The 15,680-nt window shown below is 38.4% G+C and overlaps 1 protein-coding gene across 23 annotated transcripts in view; it reads left to right on the top strand.

The window, feature by feature from the left end:
- The window catches only part of CLASP2 (cytoplasmic linker associated protein 2), a 180,343-nt gene extending 172,972 nt beyond the window's left edge, over positions 1–7,371 (top strand). For all 23 annotated transcript variants that reach the window (XM_018067148.1, XM_018067145.1, XM_018067144.1 and 20 more), the window contains 3 exons: positions 1,932–2,138; positions 3,469–3,585; positions 5,612–7,371. In XM_018067148.1, the coding sequence (XP_017922637.1) occupies positions 1,932–2,138; positions 3,469–3,585; positions 5,612–5,698 (411 nt within the window). In that variant the 3' untranslated portion in view covers positions 5,699–7,371. The remainder of the gene's footprint in view (positions 1–1,931; positions 2,139–3,468; positions 3,586–5,611) is intronic.

Here is a 15,680-nt window from a genome sequence, read left to right as displayed (position 1 = left end):
TTCTAAGAGAGAGCATTAGGTGTCTCTAAGACATAAGCAAAAGACGAGTCCAAAAAAAGGAAAGTTAAAACAGCAATGAGACAGAATAGATTAAAGCTCAGTATAAGAACCAAAACTGTAAAACTCTCAGAAGAAAGCATAGGTATCAAACTTTGTTACCTTGGATTAGGCAGTAGTTTCTTATATATAATGCCAAAAGTACAGATAACAAGGGAAAAAGTGTAAATTGAACTTTTATCAAAATTAAAAACCTTTGTGCTTCAAAAGACACTCTCAAGAAAGTAAAAAGACAGCCCACAACACAGGAGAATGTTTTTGCAAATCATGTCTTATAACAACCATAATATATGAAGAACTCTTATACCTCAACAGTCAAAAGATAAATAACTCAATTTTTAAGTGAGCAGAAGACCAGTTGACCCTTCTTAAAAGAAGATATACTAATTGCCAATAAGCACATGAAAAGATTCTCAGTCTCATTCATCTTTAGGGAAATGCAGCTAAAACCACACTGAAACAAAACATTTCACATACATGACAATAAGAAAATCTTGATGATGCTATGAAGAAATCAAAACCATCTGAGTTATTCACCTTTCAGAAGCTATGATTGAATCTTGTGGTATTATGTGCCATAACTTTTAAATCTACTCGAATTTTTAATCCAGTTTTAAAAAATCCAGCTGGTGTTTGAGTGGTACATCTGTAGCATCTTACTGAAGCCTTTAACAAAAAAAAATCTGTGTAATATTTATAGTTTAGTTATCCACCTTCTGAGCCAAATAAGGCCGGCAGCATACCAATTTTTACAAAAGAAAATTGATATCCTTAAGCTATTACAGCCAAAACTAGCCCTTGGTCTACTGACTTCCGAGGGGCTTCCCTGGTGGCTCAGTGGTAAAGAACCTGCCTGCCAATGCAGGAAACATGAGTTTGATCCTTGGGTCGGGAAGATCCCCTGGAGTAGGAAATGGCAACCCACTCCAGTATTCTTGCCTGGGAAATCCTGTGGACAGAAGTACCTGGTGGGCTACAGTCTGTGGAGTCGCAAGAGTGAGACAGAACGTAGCGACTAAACAGCAGCAGCTGCTGATATCCGGTGTATTTCCCACTGTTCCTTTATAAACCTCTCAGATTGAGAGCGTGAGTGAGACAATACCAAAAATAGCCACAGAAGCAGTAATCGTTGCATCTTTTCAAGGGTTTCTTTAGAGATTACAGATTCCAATAAAAATATAGATACCTTTTTCTTCTTGCAAAACCAGCATCTTACCTCCCCAAGTCCAGTATAGAAGGAAAGAAAATCATGAACAGTAGGGGAAATAGATTGTTAATTTGATAACATATTAATGGAATGACTTTTATTTTATTTTGTAATATGATAAAAGGGGCACAAGCCATCCTGGAGTTGAGGGTCCTAACAGTGAGCAGGGTCTCAGCATGGCTGATGCTGAGGACTCCAGTGACAGGATAGTCTAGGTGGACAGAGCCTCCGCTCCCCTGCCGAACTTGACCACAATACCGTGTTTAAACTGCTCTAATCGTTAAACCAAGCCAGCATTGAGAGAGTACAGAAAAATATAAAGACATAGTCCCCAAACTCCCAAAATTCATATAGATTTTATACATAGAAACCTTTTGATTGCAGGCACAGAAATTGCTTTTTGGTATCCCCAAACCTTCTATATTACAGCACTGAGTAAAAATGTTACCCAATAAATACATGCTATTTATTTTTTAAAAAGAGAGACAACACAGAAGAAGGAAGAATGGTATAATAAAGCCCCATGTATCCGTTTATTTACTTTCATGTTTTCAAAGAAAACTCCGGATCCCATGTTGTATTATGTATTTCATGAAATGTGCACACCCAGGACACAGCATACATTTTACAGAATCACTTCCCCGCTCAGCATTGCCCTCTGTCCTAGGTGGTGAGATCTGCTGAGGAGGCTGCGTCAGTGCTGGCCACTTCCATCAGCCCGGAGCAGTGCATCAAAGTGCTGTGTCCCATCATCCAGACTGCAGACTACCCCATCAACCTGGCTGCCATCAAGATGCAAACAAAAGTGATTGAGAGAGTGTCCAAGGAGACGCTTAACCTGCTTTTGCCAGAGATCATGCCAGGCCTAATACAGGTAGGCAGTAAACTTGGAGAAAGAAGCAGTGTTGATACACTGGGGATTCAGTTATTTTAGGTACTTGGCCAGGCAACACCAGTGTCACGACCAAGCCTTCCTGCTGTTGTGGGTGTTCAGAGCCAAAGACCCAATAGCTAGCGGGTGTGTGTGTGTGTGTGTGTAGGGGTGGGCGGTTAGTATACACACAACATAAAACTTACTGTTTAGTGTGGTAGATGAGCATTTAATGTGGTTTTCTGCATACAAACCCATACATATAAAAACCCTTTAACAAAAATGGGATCTTATTTTGTGACATGCTTTGCTTAAGTTAATCAAAGACTATGAACCTTTTCCATAGAATGGAACCTTTTACTATTCCATTCTAATAAATAATATACTGCTGCTGCTGCTAAGTTGCTTCAGTCGTGTCCGACTCTGTGCGACCCCATAGACGGCAGCCCACCAGGCTCCCCTGTCCCTGGGATTCTCCAGACAAGAACACTGGAGTGGGTTGCCATTTCCTTCTCCAATGCACGAAAGTGAAAAGTGAAAGTGAAGTCGCTCAGTCGTATCCGACTCTTAGCGACCCCATGGACTGCAGCCTACCAGGCTCCTCCATCCACGGGATTTTCCAGGCAAGAGTATTGGAGTGGGGTATAACTTTAATGACTACTATTAAATAGTGTGTGTGTAAGATGCCATCATTCATTTCTTTGTGCATCTATAGTATTAGCTTTGTGACTCTGTTCTAACCTGCAACTACTAAGTTGTGAGGTCCTTGAGGATAAGATCCAAATGTCTTCCTTCTTTATCTATGCTTTGGTGCTAAGAACAGAATATACATAATAGGTGTGTGTCACGCATATAGTAGTGGACATGAATAAATGTTTGTTGGATAAATAACTTAGAGTAATGGTAGGGATGGGCCAGATGTTAATCTAATTCAGCCTGGATTAGAGGAGTACCCTGACTGCCAGGCCAAGGAGGTTAGGTTTTATTCATTCGTGAGGAGCTGCTAAATACGCTAAAGCTGAAGGCTTTAGAAAGGTTAATTCAGAGACTTTTGCAGGCACTGGGGTGGCCTCAGAGCCAGAGATTGTAGCTTACCAGGCTAAACAAGAAAGACCTTGATAAAACAGGCTGACAGTGGAGTGGGGGTGCTCAAAGGGAAAGGGAGGAGGGAAAGGGGCGTCACTGCCTGAAAAGGTGAAAAGTTAACTTCACCCAGTCAGCAAAACTCTCTTGTCAGCATGCTTGACATCTCCTCTCTGAGTTGCAGTTCTGTTTCTGTGCGATGGTACTTTTCTCAGATCCTGCAGGAGTACTAACAAGGATCTTTTCCCAGGGTTATGATAATTCGGAAAGCAGTGTTCGGAAAGCTTGTGTCTTCTGCCTGGTGGCTGTTCATGCAGTAATTGGTGATGAACTAAAACCACATCTCAGTCAGCTCACTGGCAGTAAAGTAAGTAGGGCTGCTCTCTCCTAAAGATGGTGGCCATGGGTCGCTCTTCAAAATATACTTGTTTGTGTGTGTTGAAGGGTATTTGTTACTTGACTTTTAATTAGGCTTTAAGCGTCCATCCTAATTGCTCTTAACGTTTGCACTTTAGCTATTTGTACTTTCACTTCTGTCACTCAAGTGAAGTCAGCGGTTTGGTAGGATGGTTGGTAGATTGCTGTGAAAAAAATGTCTACTGCTTCTGGTTGTTCCTAATCACCACCTCACTCTTCCCACTCTCACACTCAATTCTTAGCCCTATGCCTGTTTAAAAATAAATAGAAAAAGAAGAAAATAATAAATAGCAGTTGGGAATTCCCTGGATGTCCTGTGGTTAAGGGTCTGGGGGCCCCCTGGTTGGGGGCCTAAGATCCCACATGCCACATAGTACAGCTGAAAAAAAGAAAAAAACAGAGTAAATTGTGGTTATATATTTGTGTGTCCTGTGGTTAAGGGTCTGTGCTTCCACTGTAGAGGGACAAGGTTCTATCCCTGACTGGGGGCCTAAGATCCCACATGCCACATAGTACAGCCGAAAAAAGAAAAAAAACAATAAATTGTGGTTATATATTCATGGATTTATATGTACCAAATTATGGAACACTAGAACATTTTAAAAATTCTCCCCTATGAATTATGATAATCAAATATTTGTTCTCATTCTCTTTCTGCTCTTATTATGATCACCATAAATGTTTAATTTTTATTTGATATGTTAAAATAAATTTTACAATTAGTCCTTAAGATGTGAAAAACATCAGTCTTGTTTTCTTCATTTCTTTGGTATCATCAAAACCTTAAATCTGTTCTAAAGGGTGAGGATAAACTATGATTTTTGAATTATGGTTTATGAACCAGTTAGCAGGACCCTCACCTTCATTTAAAGTTTCCACAAATCCTAACAATTGTCTTTACTATAATCAAAATTATTTTTTAAGTAGCAAAAGGGAATAAGAAATACATATAAAGGAAAAAGAACTCAAATATATACCTTACATTAAAATCTATACAAGTCACAGATAGATTAAAGCAGTGATTCCTAACCTTTTCTGTATTACAGACCACTTTGAGCTTCGGGTATAATCTCAAGAAAAATAAACTTATGCAGAAAATGTTACACCTAGTTTCAGAGGGTTCAGTGAGCCACTGAATGCCATGGATGCTGGGTTAAACCATTGGGTCAAAGAGTAGATGTTAAGAAAAGCAAATTTTGAACAACTGTGTGGTTTTCAGAGGGAAAAGTTTTCCGAGTTTTGTGCAAAGTTAGGTCCTGATAAGCCAGAGTTATCTGTAGAAGAATTAAAATTCATCACTTTATCAGCATACTAGGCAGCCAGTAGTAATTTTGCATGTGACAACAATAAGGTGGGAAAAATATTTGAGAATGACATTAGGTTCAAAAAAAAAAAGTGAAAAACAGAATTATATGTGCTTTGATTCCAAACTATAAAAATATGATCTCATACAGTACAGACTGAAAAATGACAGGAAATCAAAAACATTCCTGTGAGGAGAGTGGTGACGTAGTTGTCTGTGGTCTTGGGTGCTGGAACTCAAGAGCCTAATTTCGTCTCCTGGCCCACTGCTCTCTACCCTTTTGACCTTAGGCAGGGATGGTACATCCTGAATCTCAGTTTCCTCATCTCTAAAATGTTGTGAAGATAAAAAGATAGAATGTAAGGCAGCATACTGTAGAGCACATAATGCTCAGATGTTTACCATTTTTGTCCTAATGGTGACTTCTTTAAGTGTTACATGTTCATCACTCTAACAGTTTTTGAAAAGGCATGCTAGAATACTCAGTCATGCACAAAACTAAGACTTAAATTTTTTTTTAAATTCTTAATTATCAACAATAGTGCATTATAATAACCCCTCAGTCTAAAATACCTTTTGAAGCTCACATATGTGTATAATTTTCTTTAATGAGCATCTCAGGATAATTTAGAGCAGCTTGCTCAAATGACATGTGTTTGGCTTGAATCTGCAGATGAAGCTACTGAATCTTTACATCAAACGTGCACAGACAGGTTCTGGAGGAGTTGACCCCACTACTGATGTTTCCGGACAAAGTTAGTGAAGCTGACAGAAGTGAACCAGGTCTCTCAAAGAAAGGACAGACAGACCACCCTCATCAATGAAAAGAAATTTTCAAATACATCTTTTGAAACTTACCATTGTTTCCCAGTTTTAGTTTTTTGTTTTGTTTTGTATTTTCCGTAACAGAGGACTATCCTCAGTCTGCATGTAACTTTTACAATAGTTATTCCAAATTCAAGAAGAAGCAGTATTAACATCAGTTGATCAATACAAAGTAATTTTTAATCTAATTCATCATTTCACACGTTTGTACTTCTTTGTCTTCCCATTAACCTTTGCCAGTGTTACAATTTGTATAAAATTTTTTTTTAATGCTGGTTAAACAGGAATGCTTAAAGCTTTAAAGTTTAACAGTCTAAAACTTTTTTTTTGGCCTTTATTCAAATGCAGAATAATATTTTTATTGCTACTTTAAGTTTTGTTCCGTATCATGTCCTATGCTAGAAATATTGAAATGATGTGAAACAAAGCAGGACTGATTTGAACTCCAGCTGGACTCTGTTGGTGTGATGGTGATACATGTCATTAGTTGCAACTTCTTTGGGGTGATTTGTAGTTTAAAACTAAGACCTCAAAGAAACGTTACAGAACCAGCCAGTTCTGTAAAGCTGGTATCGTTTGTTGGTTGTTGACCTTGCCACGTTTATTTAAAACCATGTCCCCTCTCTGATCCCTTAAGAAAGCTGCACCAAATCATCAGCCTGTGTTTTTCTTGTTACTTATTCAAGTAGAAGGTTTCATTGCAGGGTTTTTTGGTTTGTTTATCTTGGTTGTGAATGATGCTTTTTTATTTATTGATATCAAATTCACTTATGAATAAACTTGATAATGGAAACAGACAAAAAGAAAGCAAGTGCATGTGTGTCCTTGACCGTCTTCTGTTTCTCATTTAATGAACAAACTAATGATTGCGACATGGGAGTCGACCAGCACCTTTTCTTTATGTGGTGGAACCTGGTTTCCTTTTGCCATGAAATTGTCTTACTTGAAAACATTGATCCTGATGAGAGAGAAGATGGTGCCAAGGCTATTATTATCTTCATGTAATAGGCTCAAATTCTCTACCTCTTCAGGGCTAATACTTTTAATTGAGCTGCTGCCTATATAGTGTCTTTTAGGAAACTACTAAAAGGGTGATCTTCTGTTACTTTTTAACAAATTTTTTAATCACCTTTTGCTACACCTCTTATTTTCATGTGCAGCCAACTTTCAAAAATTACCGGTTTTGGTGAAAGGCAGATTAGATCATATGGAACCAGGATACTAATGATTTCTTACCTTGACTTTTGTTTTTGTTATCTTAACATAAAGTGAATTTGACTGGAAAGGCAAATGGCTATTAGGGAAGCAATTTGCTATTGTTAACAGAGTTATCTGTACTTTCTTTGTTTAATTGAAAAACAATGTAGAAATGTATGTAAAGAATTTAAGACAAGAGTACTGAATGGATGATTTGTCATAGGATTTTACCTTCCTTTGTTTTTGTTCTAGCAGCAGGAAAATAGTTTCTCTACATCACCCCCCCCTTACCTGTAACAATTTTGTTTTCTACTGTTAATTACATTGTGTATTTATAGTTCTATGCTTACTGTTGTGCATATACTGGCAATAAAACTGTACATAACATTACTTGAAAAAATTAACAATGTATATCAGTTGTTTTTCTGTCTTACTGTGTGACAAGTCACTTATCTCCTAACTAGGATTTTAAAAGCTTTTAGAAAGTCCTATATCAGTGTTGTTCTCATGAATTTGTAAGTGCATCTGAAGAGAAAAGATTTGTCAGGGGTAGCAACCACAATCCAATGTATATATCTCTAAATGCATGTATATATTATCACTTATCCTTAAAAAGGGAAGGTATTTTAAGCACTGAACTTGTCTCAGTAATGTTTTATGTTTCATGACCTTGGTATGTTTTATAATCATTTTGGATCGAAATATTAATTTAATTTTGACCTCTTTAAGGTCCTGCTCTAACTACTGTTGACAACTAAATAGAGTGACATAACCTGAATAATAACTCTACTTGAAAACTTAGATCAAACACCTGGCGCGTAAAGGCAGGCACTCAAGAAATGAATGGGTAACAGAAGATTATGGTTTAATGTGACAAGGTAGAAAGCTAAGTTATGTTTAAAGTTCTATTATTTCAGTTGATAAGACTATAAGAAAGTTACTGTTGACTATTCAGATTGCTATTTACAATACCTTTAATTTGTTCATTTCAGAAACATACTAAGATGTCAGCTATTAAAGAATGGTGATTAAAAGCTACTGGTTAATTTTTTTTTCTTTCTACTTTTCTCCCCTAAGCATCAGTGTCATTCATTTACCCACACTGCTGAAAACCAATTAAAAAAGCATGTAATTCCATGTTTTAAAACATGTTTGTTTCTTGTGGGTTTTCAAAATCTTTGATAGACTTTTGACATTTTCAAGTAAGATACGGTTTGAATCTGAGGTTTCAGATTTGGAGTAAATTCACTCTATTCCTTCATATTTTATTAGAAACTTAGGTCAAAACAACTTTTCACCAAGTTATATCTAACATTAAAAAACTAAAATCTTCAGGCCAGATATATTTGTAAATTCAAGTGTTTCTTATTATTGTTAATTTAGAATAACATTTACAGTAAAAAGAAACAAAAGTTGGCAATATTACTCCCTAATATATGAGGTGGTTTTTTTTTCTGAAACATTTTTTTATTGCAGTATAGATGATTTACAACGTTGTGTAAGACTCTGGTGTGCAGCAAAGTGTTAAGTTATACGTACATATTCTTCACCATGTACTGTTTCATTATGAGTTATTACAAGATATTGAATATAGTTCCCTGTGCTATATGGAGTGTATGTGTGTGTGTGTAATATTTTATAAATGATAGTTTTTATCTCCTAATCCCAAACTCCTAATTTATCCCTCCTCCCCATAAGGGTTTTTTTTTTTTTCTTAACCTTTGACATCTTTGCTTCCTGTGTTGTTTTAGTTCATTTTATTGTAGTTAATCAGTGTAGTTTTATAGCCATGCAAATGCAAGGTCCAGAGTTAAGCTTTAAAAAACCTTGTCAGAAAAAAAAAAAAAAACCTTGTCAGTTAAAAAGTTGTCCACTGCTATTGTGGAATATTTGGAAAATTTGCAAAAGAAATTGCCTCTTAATAGCACCACTTGAGATGATCTGTGTTGCTGTTTTGTGGATTGCTAAGATAATCAATTTGACTTAATGCTGAAAACTATAAAGGAACCTTGTTGTTGTGTTAGTCACTCAGTCATGTTTGACTCTTTGTAACCCCATGGACTGTAACCCTCCAGGCTCCTCTGTCCATGGGATTCTCCAAGCAACAGCACTGGAGTGGGTTGCCATTTCCTTCTCCAAAAAGGAACATTAAGTTTTATTAACCAGAGAATGAAAAGTTTAGATTTCAAAACTAAGGTTTTGAATGCATCTGTTCTGTGCATGTATTTTAACATTACATTTTGAATATATTCTCTGTGTTTTTCTATAGGATGACGTCTCATGGCAGCGAAATATTCCTTGGTATGTGTGCGGCATAATCCTGGTTTGTAGACCTTTGCTGAATATTCCTGAAACAAATATTTACATCTATGGCACATCTCAAATTATTTCATACTAGGTAACTTTATAGATGTCTTTACTATGAAATTGCCAAATGTAGAAAGATATCACTTATTTAAAGATTTCCTAGTTACTTAAATAGCTGTGTCTAAATTATTCTAGCTGGGTTTAAATTATTCTTGTAATCAAAAGTAAAACAAGAAAATACAAGAAACCTTTATATGTGTAAGAATTTCAGTATCTCAGATTTACCTACATTCATTCATGCAAAAGATATCTGAGTATTTGCCTTCAGTGACGCAAAGTAGAGCAGATAGCCACGATGCAGTGTGGTTAGTGCTCTCGTAGAGAATAACACACAAGGTGTTGATGGGAGGTAGGAAATGGGGGTGATGGCGCACTAAGGTGTAATCACAGAAGGCTTCCTAGAAGAGGTGAGGCGTAAACTTTGTCTAGAGCTAAATGGGCCTGAGACTCATTGGGGTTACAGGACCAGAATAGCAGAAGAAAGCCAAAGAGGCAATGCTAGGGCTATATGTGAAGTAAGTAGCACTAGGGTGTATCACTAGAACTTTTTAAACCATGGTTGGTTTGATCAAGGTAAAAAAAAAAAAATCATTCTCTCTTAAAATTCCCATAAAAGATCTTCTTCCCCCAAATCTGTGCATTCTCTCAATCAAAAAACAAAACAACCTTGGATATAGCTTTTCTTTCAGTGGTTTTAGTTCAAAAGTTTTCCTTTTCTTACACAGTTACAATATTGCATCCGCTTTCCAGACTGAACATACCCTTTGTATCTCCCCAACTGGCCATCATTACACAGCTTGGTTTAGCTGGAACATGGGATGCCAGTGGAGACTGGTATCTGACTGGGTACTAGTACTTATCTAACTGAACAAAGGAGTTCATCGAAGACAAGCTGAAAAACAGCATGATTATAGAATTAACATCACAGATACCTCAATTTTATATACTCTGAAAACTTCAAAAGTGAGTTGGTTTTTACATTACAATTTTTTTTTCAGATTGGTCTCTATGAATCTGGTTCTGATTATCCTTATTTACCTAGTAAATGTTTGAGCACCTGCTGTGCATTGGAAAGTGAAAGTCGCTCAGTCGTGTCCAACTCTATTCCACCGCATGGACTGTACAGTCCATGGAATTCTCTAGGCCAGAATACTGGAGTGCCATAGCCTTTTCCTTCTCCAAGGGATCTTCCCAACCCAGGGATCAAACCCAGGTCTCCTCCATTGTGGGTTGCATTGTAGATGGATTCTTTACCAGCTGAGCCACCAGGGAAGCTGTGTATCTGGCACCTCTAAAATCTATCTGCTGTTAATATGTAGCTGTGCATCTGGTAATGGGAGAAATGCATTAATAGGCTTTCAGAAATGTGATCGATATAGGAGGAGTCGGCCTGTAACTCGAGGTAGAAAGTGCCCAGACGTGCTGCTTTTTGCAAACCATCCTGACCAGCTAGCCCTGAATGCAGTACCCCAGCTAGCCCAGTCTCCCAGTATTTTTTTTCCTTAAGAGTGTGTGAGGGCTTCCCAGGTAGCACAGTGGTGAAGAATCAGCCTGCAATGCAGGAGATGCTGATTTGAACCCTGGGTTGGGAAGATACCCTGTAAGAGGGAATGGCTACCCTCTCGAGTATTCTTGCCTGGAGAATCCCCATGGACAGAGGAGTCTGGTGGGCTACAATCTGTGGGGTCACAAAGAGTCGGACATGACTGAGCATGCACAAAGAAACTGAGTCTGGTATTTTTGGAGTGAGTGAACCTCATTCAGTTGTGTCAGACTGTCTGCCACCCCATGGACTGTAGCCCGCCAGGCTCCCCTGTCCAGGGGATTTCCAGGCAAGAATACTCAGTGGGTAGCCATTCCCTCCTACAAGGGATCTTCCTGATCTAGGGATTGAACCCAGGTCTCCCTCATTGCAGGCAAATTCTTTACCATCTGAGCTACTATTTTATTGGAAGTCAATGGAAAAAGAGTGCTTGCTGGTTTTAGTCTATAACCAGATTTATAACTTTAATTTTTATCAAAGTTCAGGTCAAAGTAGAGACTTACAGTTGAGTTACTTCAACAAAGCAAGAAATGTGCTTTCTCTTCTCCATCCTCCTAAAACCACAGTTGTCTGGGATGATTTTGCCCGCTGGAAGACATCTGGCAGTGTTGAGTCTTTTTTGGTTGTCAGAACTTGGTAAGGAAGTGCTACTGACATCTAGTGGGTGCAAGTCAAAGATGCTACTAAGCATCTTACATACACAGGACTGCCCCCTCCAGCAACCCCCCCCCCCGCCCCCGCCCTCAACAAAACAAGTATGCAGCCCCAAACGTCAGCAGTGCCCAGGATGAGAAACCTTGCATCAAAGCAAAGGAGTTTCCGTAGATAGCTGCGCTGGCAAGACAGCCCAGTTTAAAAACGCTGAATCAGTTTTTTACACTAATGTTGAATAGAAAATGAAGAATCCAGAACTCATTTCCAGCTGAATTTTAGGATAAATTTTCCCATGCTTTAATACGTATGAGCTCACATACCAAACATTCAACACAAATTGTTGATCCCCAATTCCGTCCAAACTATGTTCTGTTCATTTTCTCCTGCCACCTATTCCATTCTGACGTCTCTGCTTGGGTGCTAGGGTAGTCCTTTGCATTTTGCTCTTGTAAGAAAAATGGTGATTTTTATTTCTAAGAACTGATTTCTAGCTCTTGAGGTCAGAGAATTTCCATACAGTGAGGTTTTCCCTAGGTGTGCAGCAGTGTGGATGACCGAGAAGACACTGAAGAATAGCCTTGAGGTTTGTTGAAAAGTATTAAAAACTTAATATTCAAATATTGTATGACTCCACCTGCATGAGGTACCTGGAGACAGAAAGTTTTAATACAATGGTGTTTGTCAGGGGTTTGGGAGGAGGGAAGAGGGAGTCAGTGTTAAATGAAGGCACAGGATTATATGTTGCAGTGATGAAGTTCTGGAAATGGATGTTGGTGATAGTTGCGAAACTGAATATGCTTAATAACACTGAGCTAAACATAAAAATAACAAAAAAATAATGATCATTAAGATGGGGTCCAAGTACAAAAGTGGTTAAGAACTTTATTCACAACCTGATTACCATAAACGACTCTCTGTAAAGATGTTTGGGTAAATAATACATCAGATGATACCCGTGGTGTATCAGAGTAAGAACAGAGTAGGCAAGTTGAAGCAACTTACTTTTTAATTAGTTTTTATTGGAGTATAGTTGCTTTACAGTGGTGTGATAGTTTCTGCTGTACAGGAAAGTGAATCAGCTATATATATGCGTGTAGCCCCTCTTTTGAATCTCCTTCCCGTTTAGGTCACCACAGAGCATTGAGTAGTTTCCTGTGCTGTACAGTAGGTTCTCATTAGTTATCTATTGTAGGAAGCAACTCTTTCAAAAGTTGCATAGTGACGTGTGTTGCCACAGAGGTTGCAAGAAGTCAATCAGGGCTTTGTCTCTCGCACTCTCTACTCACTCTGTTCATACACTGATTTCAGTGATTCTGACTTCAGTGCTGATGTGTTTTTCTAAATTTGGTATATGGACTCGGGCCCACTTTGTCTTAAGTCCTACCTTTAAGGTTCATACCATAGGTAGATCTGCCACCGTCCGTCTCTCGTCACCACCCTCACCCTCTGCCGTTGCATTAGCTACTTGACATCTGTCCCAGATTTCCTCATCTTCCCAAAAGAGGGTAGTAGCAGAGAATAAGTTTTACAGAGGAGCTGGTGCTCAAGTGCAGTCACTCTTTCCAGCATCTGGACAACTTTGTCTCTCAAAACTTTGCCAATTCCTCGTCCACAGAACAGCAAAAACAGTAGCACTTAGCACATAAGAATATTGTGAGACTAAATGAAATAATGCCTGTTTCTTGGACATAGTCGGAAGCTCCACAAATGAGGGCCTTTACAGCTGCAGGCGGGGCACAGTGATCGAGCTGCCACCCTGGGCTATTGCTGAGTCATTTCACCTCCTTGGATCTGAGCTGCTCCACCTAACCATCATAGACTCAGCATTTCATTTGCTAATTGCAGGGCTTTAAAAAGTTTTGTTTTGTTTTGCTTTTAATTGTCAAAAAGAAAGCATGTAACATTAAATTTGCCATGGTAGCCATTTTTAAGTATACAGTTCAGTAGTGTTAGGTTCAGTTAGTGTTGGCATTGTTGTATAACATCTCTAGAACTTCATCTTGCAAAACTGGAGTTCTGTTCCTATTAAACACTAATTCCCTTCCCCCTAGCCCTTGGCTACCATCCATCTACTTTCTGTTTTTATGATTCTGACAACTTTAGGTACTTCCACAGGAGTGGAATCATACAGTATTTGTCCTTTAGGGACTGACTTATTAAACACTTAGCATAACATCTCCAAGTTTCATCAGTGTTGTGGCATATACGAGGATTTCCTTCTTTTTAAGGCTGAGTAATATTCCATTGTGTGTATCTACTACATTTCTTCATCCATTCATCTGTCAGTACAAATTTGGCTTTTGAAATGCTGCATAAGCCCTTTTATTTAAAAAACCATTTATATATTTGTAACACTGTCTGCAGCACTTGAACATAGGAAGTCTTAATATTTATTTTATAAATGAATACATAAGTAAATTAATTCAGTGAGTCTTTGGAATATCCTAATCTCATAAAAACAGTAAAATCATTCTATGTGTTTTCACATTTTGACTGGCTGCTCTAGATTTTAGCATGAAAATGTATAATACTAATTGTTCTTTCCTATGTGTCCTGTTTTGTGCTGAGTACTTAAGATGCATTAACTTTTTGTTCGAGTCTTACACAGCAAGTATTATCATCATCATCCCCAATTTACAGAGTAGAGACTAAGACTTAGAGAAGTTAATTGATTTGCCCAAGTTGTGTAGCTCAAGCTGTGTTTTAAACCCAGACTATGGCCAGAGATAGCAACTATACTCCAATAAAAACTAATTAAAAAGTAAGTTGCTTCAACTTGCCTACTCTGTTCTTACTCTGATACACCACGGGTATCATCTGATGTATTATTTACCCAATCTCTGTGCTATAAATACTCTAGTTATTGCTTGTAAGGTCTTCTCCCAATTTTGTGACTATTGGTGCCTTTTAAGGTCTTAAAATCAATAACCATCTATGCATTTCAAAAATACTCCTTATATAGTTTGTATAACTGGTGCATAAAAAGTTTCTAAAAATGCACACATCTCACCTATGGAAGTACAGAAGTTCTCAAAATAAGTAAAAAATAATATTCATAGTCATTAAAGAAGAGGATGCAATTTCCATATCCTCTGTCATACCGGAAGCATCGATAAAATGAGGCCTTACAATTCAACCCAAACAGGAAATTCCCTGGCAGTCCAGTGGTTAGGACTGTACACTTCCAATGCTGGGGCCCTGGGTTTGATCCCTGATGGGGAACTAGGATTCCACAAGCTCTGTGGTGCGACCAAACAAGAAAATTTCACCCCAAACATTTGTCTTGGACATGCTTGGTAACCCAGTGTGACTAGGCAGGGCAGCCAGCTCCAGCCCTACCTAACATCTCACTGAGACTAATCCTTCTGACTCCATCATCCTTTCCTACTGCCCTTCCTCCCTTTGCTTGCCTGTCTTCAAGCCTGGCTGGTGAGAGATGACTCAGGAAGAAGCCATACAGTAGCCCTAAGGGGGGATAGCCAGCCCAGACGGAATACAGGTAGAGTAGGCTCCTACAGGTGTGGTAGGGGAATGTCTCCAAGAAGAGGAGGGAAAGAGGGAAGAGAAAGGGGGGATGCATGTAATGAATGAATATATTGGGAAGAAATTTTCTCACAGTGTGGGAGTGATGTAGGTAATTTGACAAGCAAATGAAAAGCGAAGTATGTATCCTAATATACTATATCCTTAATTTTGAATATTTACACATAATGAGGGCTTCCCAGGTAGCTCCAGTATTCTTACCTGGAGAATTCCATGGACAGAGGAGCCTGACAGGCTCCAGTCCTCTGAGTTGCAGAGTCGGACACGACTGAGCGACGACGACTACTGCTGCTGCTACTACTGCACGTCATGATGGTAACAATAAAAGCTAACTTCACCAAAAAGCTGCGTTAGCTGTGATTGGGTGGGAGCTATATAGACTATTGAAACCTCACCTTCCCTTAAAAGTGAATAGATAGATAGTGTCTAGAACTATGTATCAGGAGACATTGCTAAAGGTTGACAGTGTGCTTTGGAAAGTGGCCACCTCATGAGAAGGGAGATTAGGACAGAGGACTGTGTTTTGTTGGATCATTTTATTATTGGATTGTTTTGTTGTTTATAAAAAAATTTTTATTGGAGTAGGGTTGATTTACAGGGCTTCCCTTGTGGC

The sequence above is a fragment of the Capra hircus genome, chromosome 22 (assembly GCF_001704415.2).
Source record: "Capra hircus breed San Clemente chromosome 22, ASM170441v1, whole genome shotgun sequence".
Classification (NCBI taxonomy): domain Eukaryota; kingdom Metazoa; phylum Chordata; class Mammalia; order Artiodactyla; family Bovidae; genus Capra; species Capra hircus.
This window is presented reverse-complemented; position numbering and strand designations above follow the sequence as displayed.